Here is an 11,114-nt window from a genome sequence, read left to right as displayed (position 1 = left end):
TAAATTGATCATTTTTATGTGTTATTTCACGCATTCCACTATGTAATGAATAAAGATTTGTAACCGGAATATTTCATTCAGTGATATCTAGGATGTGGTATTTAGTGTTCCCTTTATTTTTTTGAGCAGTGTATATATATTCCATGCTTTGGAAACAGAGGTGTATATACCATACGCTCACTGTGAGTTCTCTAATAACTGGCCTAGTAGTGGAAGCAGGAGCGGCTTCGTCCATCACTCATCAACCAATTGCGTAACCGTTCTGATGATTTGAGTTGCGTTCCCTGACAAATTGGTGGCAGTGGTGAGATCTGCGTGATCTCTGGGGTGTCATTTGCGACAAAGTGGTAACAGTGGTGAGATCTGAGTGACCCCCGATTGTTATTCTTGACAAGCTGTTAAAGGGAACCTGACAATTCCCCCCAACCCACCAGCATTTGTCTATTTGCTGTTAAATTCCCTGCCTAACCAGCCCTTTAAAGTATTTAGCACCTAAACACGTTTAAAAAAGTCTTTATAAACTTAATTTACCATATGCTAATTAGCCCTTTAACTAGTCGATGGGCCATTGTTTTCCCCAGACTAGTCAACCCTCACAACATGTTATCAGGCCCTTGTGAGCATATAAAATAATGTGCAAGAGCCGGCATGAATCTGCTAATCTCGTGCAGGCGTGTGTGGCTCTTGTTTTTTTTACTAGGAGAAAAACAGAGTCATCATGGTTTTTTAAAAAAAGACACATATTTTATTAACAATCAGTTTAAGACAAGTGTTATAATCAAAAAACAACAGGAAATTAATAAAGAGCAAGTGAAAAGCAAGGTGGACAATGAGATATCCACATAAGCCCAAACAGACCTGCCTCAATATTAGATGCTTAATCAAAAATAGACACAACTCTTATGACTGGAAAAAAGGATTTTTCCATAAGAGTAGAAAGACCGCTGCACCTAAGATTTTCAACCAATACCGTGAAAATTGCATAAATAATAGGCCAATAATTTATCTCAATGGAATATCAAAATTGAAGAGCTGTCGTTAAACTAAACACCTAGTGGCGCACTATAGTATACTGAAAAAAGAGAACAAGCATCAAAGACAGACCCATCAATTAAGGTGCAGCGTGCATGTTAATATAGACTCTAGAGTTGGACAGATAGAGGAGCATCTCCACAAATTCCCTCCCTTCCCCCAATCTCCCACTCCTACAAAATGAAAGGAGGGGAGAGTGACCTCTTAGGCATATTAGCATGAAGTGCCAGAAAGGGCATGTCACTCAAATTAGCAGTGGGGGAGATGTTGTTCTTACCAGGGGTGGTGGTGGGCAGTCAGTGGGCTTTAGGACAGACCACGTGTGTGGCTCTTGTTAGAACCTTGCTCTTAGGTTTTTTTTCCTTTGCTGGTCACATGACCTTGTTGGCCTATTTAATCCTGCTCCGCCCTTCTGGCTTCGCTGGACTTCATTGTATTACTACTTTCTAGCTAGCCTGTGCTCTGTATCTAACTCTGTTAGTTTGCTTGGTCTACGGACCTCTATGTTCTATATATTTTGTTTGTTCGTCTGTCTGCTACTATTTCTGTTAGGAGGTGTCCATTTTCCTCCCAGTCCTTAGTACTTGTAGGGATTCCTTCCCCACATCTATAGGTCTCCGTACAGACTAGCTTAGGACTTTAGCAGGTCTGATCGCAGGATCAGGTCCCCTGTTACATCGTAGGGATTCAGCGGAGTTCTATCGTAGGGACAGATCTCCTCTCTTTCCTTAGCTCTGGTAGCAGAGCATAACAGCTCTTTTGCTCACGTCATTATGCCTCTGAAGCTGGGTGTAGACCTCCCGGCTTCAGAGGCGCACTGCACATGTCCAGGAGTGAAGACTATGTCTCTCTCACCTTGGGACATGCGGAGCGCGCCTTCGATGCATTGGAGGGCATGGGTGACCTGTCAGGTTCCCTTTAAGTGTATAGTTTCTATGAAACTTTGCAGCGTTTCAGAATAAAACTTGGTTTGGGTAGCAGGAATCAGCTGTCGGGTTCCCTTTCACTTTATGTAGTCAATAGTAAGTACTTTTCTTACACTATCAACTTATATTTATTTTTTGTTTTCAGAAAAGCCACAATATTATCTATGAACTAATTGTGATAACTTGATTTTCACATAAATAACAGATTATCCCAGATAATTATTTGCAGCAGTCAAATTCTGAAAACACACCAATATAGACCAGAATGTAAGTGCTGTTGTCATAGATTGACAGCAGCATTTAAATGGATGAACAGTAATGATCTGACCTCAAGTCGCTGCTATTAGCGCCACGTCCTCTATAGCTTGGGCTCAGTACCTAAGCACATACAGTTGAACCCAATGACATAAAATAGTTTGCATGACATACATACAACGGACCTTAATATAGGGTGTAAATATACATTACATGTCAGGAAAGGGTTAATGCAATACTGAATAATTAAACATATAATGTTGTACTCTACCATCACAATTGATCCAAAGCTATAGTCAATTAAAGGCTATGTGTCGTATTTTTCAAATGTCACTTTTATATAATTTTAAAAAAAAACCTTCTTAATATTTCTCAACTTTGCTGTGATTAAATTTCTTTAATATACAATGTTTAACACAAGTTGCAAGTGTAAAGCAGATAAGCAAAACAGAACCAACAAAGCAAACTGTCATCATATCAGAGCCTTATATGTTCTTAGGGTCTTAAAAGGAATCTGTCAGCAGGTTTTTGCGACCTCATCTGAGAGCAGCGTGATGTAGGCAAAGACACTGAATCTAACGATGTATCACTTAGATTACTGGGTGCAGTCACTTTCACACAGAGTTTTTAGATTAAGCAATGAAGCAGAGCGGAATAGCTTTCCCTGCCCACACCAGGCTCTGCATATACAGTGTCCATAGACAGTGAGATGCTTATCACAGGAGGGACTCACAAGACCAGCTAGTCACAGCAATAATAAGCTACTGGTGCTAAAACAATCATTGTAAGCAAACAAAACCTGAGCTTGATAAGTGGTGCATCCCTGAAATCTGTGCTTTAACCCCTACCTCATGAGGTCTTCAGATTACATAGCAAAATCCTGCTGACAGATTCCCTTTAATGTCTTACAGCTTTGTTTTATCAGTGTGGTTACTCACTGTTAAGGCAACATCCTGCTGAGGTAGACAAATCGCCCCATACAATATATTTTAGAGAAAATCACGTTCAGTTCTGACCTACACCAAAGTTCTTATAAAGCATTTTGATTATAGTTTCAGGCAATTTCAAATTTATAGGGGTCACTTCAGCACTACTTTTATATGACCGCTTCCAGCGTCAGCAATAGGGCAAAGCAGTTTGCAAAGGAAAATGTATTTTAATTTATTCTCGGTTTATTACACAGCCATTAGCTTGGGAGAAATCTTGCATTTCCTCTTCAACCACATCAGGGTTGTCATCAGTTTCTGAAGCAAAGTCGTTGATGCTGAAGTCAGGTACCTAGAAAAAGACAAAGTTGTCTTTACTTTTGACAGACACATCCAGCAGAAGGAATGACAATCCCATACCTACAACCAAGATTACAGTTTATAGACCTGTGTATAGTAAAAAGGAAGAACCATGAATAGGTACATAAAAGGGGTTACCCAATACACAATTAAAAATGTATCACGCACATACATACCCACAAACTTACAGCATCCACTGTGCATTCACAACTGCCCATTAAAAAGGGTTAACTCTGTTTCCATTACCAGAGTCTGGATCAGTATTTCCATCATGGTCAGAGAAAAGCAACTTAAAGGGACTGTCCACACAGAATGACTTTCCAAACAAAGTACCTGCGTACAAAAGTGGCCAGTCTAAAGGAGATATCCAGCACTTCTACAAAATGTGGCTCAAGAACTAACAAGCAGGTAGCTGCTACCTACATACCCGTTGTGCCCAGCGCCATGCTTCATCAGCACAGACCACACGTGCCAGCGATTCCGCTGCCTTTGCTGCAGTCACGTTGACCGAGCAGCAGCTTCTTCTCCGCTTCGTTGACAGGGTGGGACTGATGTCATTCTGATTAACAGCTTGATTGCCCCTGCTTAACTGGGGGAGCTGACTGTCAGGATGACGAAAGACATGTCCTGCCGACAGGGCGGATAAGAGGCTGCCACTGTTGAGATGATATCAGCAGAGGTAGGTGAATCAGTCAGGAGTGGTCTGTGACTGCTCTGTGCCAGGCAAGACTGGTGCTGGGCACAACAGGCAAGTAGGATTTACCTGGGGAAGGGGGAGCTGCATTATTAAAAGGGGGTTTCCCTACAAACAAAAGTTCATTTTAATCAATGGCTCTCTGATCATACCACAGCGCCTGGGCAAGGGAGAAGGCAAAAAAGAGAATATACAGACATTACCGCACAGAACTGCAGCTGATTCTTTGTGAGGTAAAACATTTCTCTGCCTGTTTTTAGACAATGTTTTACTTCAAATAAAGAATCAGCTCCAATTCCCAGCATATTCTCGCTTCATCCCCTGCCCAGATGTGGTATAATCAAACTGTCCCGTACACGGTCAGACACAGCCATTGATTAAATTTTAACTTCTGTTTGTGGGGTTAACAAAAAAAACACCCTTTACATCCCAGATATCCCCTTTAACAGCCCCTGCCCCTCAAGGTTGACAGCTCTGGCTTCATAGAGCAAAAGAAGGGTTGCGATAGATGGGAAAATAAGCAGTGGATATATAAAGATTTAGCCACACTGATGCACTGAGCACCTGTACTTGGTTTGAACAGTAGTTCTGTGCTGATAAAGTCCCTTTAATTCAGACTGACAAATTGGGTTCAGACTACGGACACTCCTTACAATTTAAGTAATCACCGAGTGTAACCATGTGTGTGGCCACTTTCCAGCACATCTACTAAGTAGGTGTACAGTCTGGATGGATATGTTCCCTGGCAACAACAGCGATATAATTAATGTGCTTCAAGCAGGTCAGTGATCCAGCCTGGTCCATTTATAGGAGGTGTGGCAAAGCAAAACACCAGTCACACTAATGCCCCAGTCCCTGATGAAGCTGCTGTGAAACAGTGGATTGTGGCCTACTCTTTTAGCTAAAGGGAATATCTGCAAGTTACCCCCACCCTTAAACCAGTAGCATACACTTCATGGCACCGAACATGAGTATTTCAATAGTAATTATGAGCTGGCAATCCCTTTAAAGTAGGCTTCCATTGAACAGGATGATTGATGTAGTGCTCATACAATGAATAAGCTGCTTAACCCATGTTACAACACAAAACATTGACTACACTTGATTAACTGGTACAGCCTCCAGTGTATTGTCTATGTAACAGGCTGTCAAATGTGACAACTGGATTAGGGGAAGGAACCCCCACCAGAATCTTTGGTGGGATTGGAGGGAAGAATGTACCTGCTGATGTATACCAGAGTCTAAAACCCAGCAGCCACGTGCACACTGGGACTGAAGAAAGCAATATAGAGCAATCAGGAAAGCAAAGACTGTAATAAAGCATCTCTACGGAGAAGCAGGCAGCCCTCTTTCTGCAAAATCTTGTGTCAATGCAGATCACATGAATGTTGAGTCTGGATGATCCAGCAGTATTTAAGGCCATTAACACCATAGACTGCTATACTGTGCACTTCTGTTTAAAGTAAGCAATGACTACACTACTTAAAGCTATACATAAGGGTATATAAATAAAATTCTCTCTTGTTGACTGGTGTTTAAGCCAAGATCTTCATTTGTGGACATGCAGTGAAATTAAAATGTTTTAGAGTTTAGAGGTAGTGAGAGAAATAAAAATCCTGGCCCAATTGGGATATTGCAAGTGAAAAATAAGCTCAGTGACAGCTATGCTTTAAGCTTGACAGGCGCTGCTGCTCAGTGGAGGCCTGGGCCCCAAACACCCTGCTGGTCCACATAACACTGATGTTTTGCAAGCATTTAAGTCTCCAAGACCATTTAGTTGCCTGGTAAACCCATAATACACAGATTTACCTACACTGGCTGTTGTATGGGAGCTTGTAGCCAATTTAAGATTGAAAGAGCCAAGCTCCTCTATGCAGATTTTCCATTTCTCCTACCCTATTTAGTGCTCGTCAGTAACACAAGCTGCCAGAAGCCATCGGAGCATAGAAAGCTGCTAAGTAGCACCATCCACAGATTGAGGATTTGTCTTACTATAGGAGCACTGTTTTAGGAAAGCATTCAAACCACAAGGAGTGCAAGTCACATATTACATTTGGTTGAGTAATGTACACATTTCACACAGACAAGTCAATGCAGCATTTTATTAATACAAAAGTGCACAAGACAGTGTACATAGTGGGGTTTATACATTAGTGATACCAGGATTTGTGAGGATAAGCAACTGTCCAAGAGTAAGACAAAGTCCAATGTAGGCAACAACTCCCTTCACATCTGATACATGGCCTATATTGCCAGTTACTGGACCTCAGATTAAGGTGGAAAACAAGGAGGAGTTGGAACCTGAAGGCAAGTTATGTAGTGGTGCTCACCCATTTAGGTGATCAAGTGCTTTTCTCAATGGATTTATTTTTACTCCTCTTTGACAGAGTCTCCCCCATCAAGTTCTTGCTCCCCATGCTGGCTACTAGCCAGTTTTGGATAAAAGGGACCTACCAGCCAATTTAGTGGAGTGTTGTTTATGAAGTAGTCCATAACATCATCCATACTATCCTTTATTTTTGTGAACTTGTCCTTAGTTGCGGTTAAAAGGCTGTCAGACATTTCTCTGAAGGAAGAGGCAGAGCGGAAGTTTTGGTAGACATCTGCAGCCATGGCACTAGCACCATGAACCTTGTTCTGAATGTTCTGTGGAAGGCCTTGAACGCTGGAAACCAGAGACAGACATGTAGTCTGCAGGTTCTGAGTGAGATTCCGGGCAATAGCCAGTGTGCGGGATTCAATTTGCTGCAAGTAGAAATTGACATGTTAATCATCTGTATATTGGATGTCCAAGCCTTATGAGAGAAGGTCATTACCTCTGCACCCTCAGTTTCCCCACCAGCATCTTCTCCTGTGTTTGTCCACTGCACCCACTTGGCATATATCTTCTCCTGTGCATCATGGATCTTCTGGTTTGCACCATTCATGTTTTTTCTTGCATATTCAATCTTTGAAACCAAATAAAAAACAGACAGGTGTTTATATGCATTACATCTGCATGTGTTGTCCAGAATATGAAACATTGTTCAATAGTCATGCTTGGCTGGTGCTCCATGGTCAATGTTTAAGGGAATCTCCCTCATGACAAGCTTAATGCAAGTAGGTGATATTATACACACACCCCATTTGGTGCTATAAACATTGAGCTCACTTCCATTACAGAACCTTTAAACCCATATAGCATCTTTTATTTTAAGGAATTTCTAGAAGCTGTTACTCCTGTACAAGCGAGGGGCCACAAACAACCCATGAAGTGAAGAAGCTGATTTACAGTACTACACAACCTGTAGAAATGGAGTCTTCTGGTGGTAGAGACAATTAGACATGTCTGAACGAATGAATCTAAGCTAGAAAGTGAGAATTGAAGCATTTACAACTAGCCATTAAAATTATACATTGCACTGCAAAGATTTGTTACTTCCATGGAATGTTTAAAATGTCAATGTAACAGATGAAGACAAGTACATTTACTAACCAGGTCAACAGTGTTCTGGAGCTGAGCAATGGCCTCCTGACTCCTGCATTTTGCATCCTTGATCCTGGTCAAAGTCTGTTGATAAGCACGCTTGCGGACCTTTGTAGAGAGGGATCCCAGGCGCACGTAGTAACCAGGCCCATCTTTGGATACCTCAAAACCTTCTGTTTCAGTGGCTTCCTTAGCTATAATAAAGAAGTTATTAATGCCCAAATATTTGACAGCTTGAGTGGCTACAAATTCTCAGAAAATATAAACGTGCTTTGTGTACCATAAGCCACACCCTAGGGTTAGACAGTAGAAAATACATTTTTCTTCTAATTAAAGCTTCCCTAGTGGTGTAAGCTAGAGGGATCATTTTCAGTAGTTTTAATGTAGAATAGGGAGGTAATAGATCTCGCCGCAGTGCATTATCCAATGAGCTAGCTACAGTGTATGATCATGATATTCAGCACTGGCTAATGAACCACTGCCTTGGTTATTATAGTAGTCAATGAGATCCCTGACCAATTAGGATAAGGGACTTTGGCTAGAGTTTACTGAAGCTACATAAGCCCGTCTGTTACCTGCATACTTGGAATTTAGTGTTTAACTTTATATGCTGTGCATCAGCATGCAACAGTGTTCTAATATACATTTAGATTCATTACTGGGTATTATGCCTTAGCTTGCTTTTTGTGCTTAAATTTTTTTTTTAAATAACTACCACATACCCATCCCCTTTCCCTACATTATATACACAGACTGCTATATGCATGTGTACACAGCTGACAGTTCCTGAATGAAGGCTGCATGACAAACCACACAAACACAAGGACCCTTCAGGTGATCAGTCACATGACCTGAGCGGTTGAATTGATTATGTAGAAGGTCCTTCAGCCTCTATACAGAGTATGGTAAGCTTCCTGCACTGATCATAGATCAGGAAAGAGCAGCTCTGATCGGGAAGGTTGCTGGGTTAGCGTTCTCTTGCAAACTAGGAAGCTGCCTCCAGACTAAGACATAAAAAGCTCTGGTTTAAAATATATTGACATACACAAATATGCAACTTTACTAGAAGGTGTGTTACTATGTCGGAATACCCTTGACGTACTTAATTTAAAAAAAAGTTTGTTTGCTCTAAACCTTCATTGTCAACCACCCTAGTATTTGCACTGCCTCAGCAAGTCAATTTACCCTGTTCACACAAATTAATAGGTTTGGGCTTACCCAGCTCTTCATCTGTTGGTGGCAGGTATTGTTCCAGAAGAGATTCAGACCTCGTTAGTGCAGAGTCCACACGGTTGCTCATGATCTTCACTACACGGCTTCCCAGAACAGTGGTAATGCTGCCATTTACAACATCCTTAGTCATCTCCACACCATTCTGCACAGCTCCCTTGGTTTTATCCACTACTCCTGTGATACTATGGATTACTGCATCTCTGGCACCAACAACAGCTTCTGAGGCATTAGCCACAACCTAACATACAAGGTGGCACTTGTGTAAGCTAACTGTAGGGGGAAGGGAAATGTAAGGTTCTGCATGATTTTAGCTGCTTACCTTTTCAGGAGGCTGATACAGAATAGGCAACTTCTCTTCAATCTTGTCCAGTCCAATGCAGACAATAGTGTTTGCTAAAGTAACTGAGAAGGGAATGAAGATGTTAAAGTTACATCTGATGCAATAGTCGTCTGTATATAGAAGTCAGTTCTTCTGAGTAATACTAGGACTGATGTGACATTTGGCCTACTTCCTATGCTAGGAGGGAATGAATGGCATTCGGACACGATTCATTGGCTTTGCCTTAGTTTTTTTTCCTGTATTAGGACATATTGCTTTGCTCACCAGTTAAGATTGGGAAAATGGGTGGTTGCATTCTGTGTAGAAATATATATATATATATTATAAAAAAAAAAAAAAAAAAAAAAAAAAAAAAGTGCACAAATACATCATACACATTAGCTTCTAGGTTTTTTCACTGTAAACCTACTTTGAGGCTCAAGTTTCTGCAGTATTGGCATGGCACCAGTGATGGCCACAGAAGTGATACTCCTCACACTTTTCTCTGCAACGTCACATACGGACTTCAGGTAGGGATGGTTGTCTTTAGTGGTCACATAGGCAGAGGACACCAGGTCATATGTGGAGCTCACCAGTGGGAGGTTCGTCAGCCTTACCACCACATTCTAAGGAAGAGAAAACAAAACCCTGAAATATACTCGGAAGAGGTGAGCAACCACCAATGTACCAGTTATGATACTCTGAGAACTACCACACTTCAATAATAGGGATGAGTGGACAGTGAAAGTTAGGGTACATACACTGGTCTGGTGCTGAACCCCTCACATGGAATTATAGAATGAAAGCCTGTTACTGTTTGGATTGGCCAACCGAACAGAGCTTGTTAAGAGGCTGCAGCACAGCCAACAACCTTTAAGGCTGTGGGCACTTACAGCCCCATCACAGCCATGCCAAGTATTGGTATGACTGCAATTGGCAGCTCACCACACAACCTGGCCTGTATAACTGTTAAAGTTAAAAACTTTGGAACGTTTAAGCAAACATTAAACACAATGTACAAGTAGTGACACCTAGAAAAAGACCAGACCCCACACACTGTTGAAATTGAAAACAGCCTGTTTGTGATTATAAAAAACACACACGATGTTGAGTATTTGAGGGAGTGTTTGGCAGCATGGGCACACAGCACCTCACTACATGCCCGGTAATGTCTATATACACCAGAGGGGGGCGCCTCACTCCATTCCCAGTAATACCTATATACACCCGGTAAAGACAGCAGCTCCTCAGTATCACTGCACGTCACTATCATCCATGACATAAGACAAGACACGAGTAGCTGTTACCTGTTGCTGCTGCTCCACCGTCTCAGCCATGTTGCTAAGTAAACACCTACAGAAAGCAAAGCACAGTCACCACCAAAGAGGAGAGACGACCACCACCTGCTGCCAAACTACCACAGGCACCAGCTGAACCTCAGCACTCACAGGCCCTCTGCAGGAAGAAGCACGAACTGCACAGAAGAGAGGAATGCCTGCTGCTCTGGCGCCTCCGCACTTATAGGCGGCTAACCACGCCCACCTGACTAGGCGCTGTCTCCGGGAGGGTTCCCTGCAGTCAGCTGACTGGTGACGTCACGCAGTCTGCTCTCCTGACTGGTCGGAGGGCGGCTGTGCGCGGCGTGCAGAGGTCACAGCAGGGTGTGACAGAGCAGCTGTGTGGTAAGAGCGGTAACCACTGGGTCTGGAAAGAGCTGAGGAGACGCAGGGAGCGTGCACATGTGGGATGATTGGCAATGCCTGTGACTGGGCTCCTTCCAAATAAACGCTTACATTGATTGTGATTGGTTGCTCACTGCACACATGATCAGTGATATCATTAAGGTCCTTAAGTAAATGCCGAAATTGCTGGCATAGTGTATGAGGTACAGGAGACTGGAGTC

The 11,114-nt window shown here is 42.3% G+C and overlaps 1 protein-coding gene across 4 annotated transcripts; it reads right to left on the bottom strand.

Moving 5' to 3' along the window:
* Window positions 1-722: 722 nt before the first annotated feature.
* LOC141217076 (perilipin-2-like) lies at window positions 723-10,799 on the bottom strand. Of its 4 annotated transcripts, XM_073665753.1 has the most exons (9): window positions 10,660-10,799; window positions 10,519-10,564; window positions 9,642-9,837; window positions 9,212-9,294; window positions 8,878-9,130; window positions 7,669-7,853; window positions 7,010-7,141; window positions 6,648-6,938; window positions 723-3,491 (listed from the first exon to the last, which is right to left on the bottom strand). In XM_073665753.1, the coding sequence occupies exons 2-9, from the start codon at window positions 10,546-10,548 to the stop codon at window positions 3,375-3,377; spliced, it is 1,287 nt and encodes a 428-aa protein (XP_073521854.1). In that variant the 5' UTR covers window positions 10,549-10,564; window positions 10,660-10,799; the 3' UTR covers window positions 723-3,374. The 4 variants fall into 4 exon arrangements, with proteins under 4 accessions (XP_073521854.1, XP_073521845.1, XP_073521863.1 ...); XM_073665744.1 differs by having other exon boundaries at window positions 10,519-10,780; XM_073665762.1 differs by having other exon boundaries at window positions 9,212-9,285; window positions 10,519-10,780.
* Between the last annotated feature and the right edge of the window lie 315 nt (window positions 10,800-11,114).

The sequence above is a fragment of the Phyllobates terribilis genome, unplaced genomic scaffold (genome assembly GCF_046119375.1).
Source record: "Phyllobates terribilis strain yellow unplaced genomic scaffold, ASM4611937v1 Scaffold_1__5_contigs__length_1240528914, whole genome shotgun sequence".
Classification (NCBI taxonomy): Eukaryota; Metazoa; Chordata; class Amphibia; order Anura; family Dendrobatidae; genus Phyllobates; species Phyllobates terribilis.
This window is presented reverse-complemented; position numbering and strand designations above follow the sequence as displayed.

Bases quoted from the DNA above. Each gene is read 5' to 3' on its own strand.
- LOC141217076 (XM_073665753.1), bottom strand. From the start codon at position 10,548: ATGGCTGAGACGGTGGAGCAGCAGCAACAG. The intron at 7,142-7,668 runs GTTAGTAAATGT...TTGGTTTCAAAG, and splicing joins TCCAGAACACTGTTGACCTG to ATTGAATATGCAAGAAAAAA. The intron at 6,939-7,009 runs GTAATGACCTTC...TTCTACTTGCAG, and splicing joins GGGAAACTGAGGGTGCAGAG to CAAATTGAATCCCGCACACT.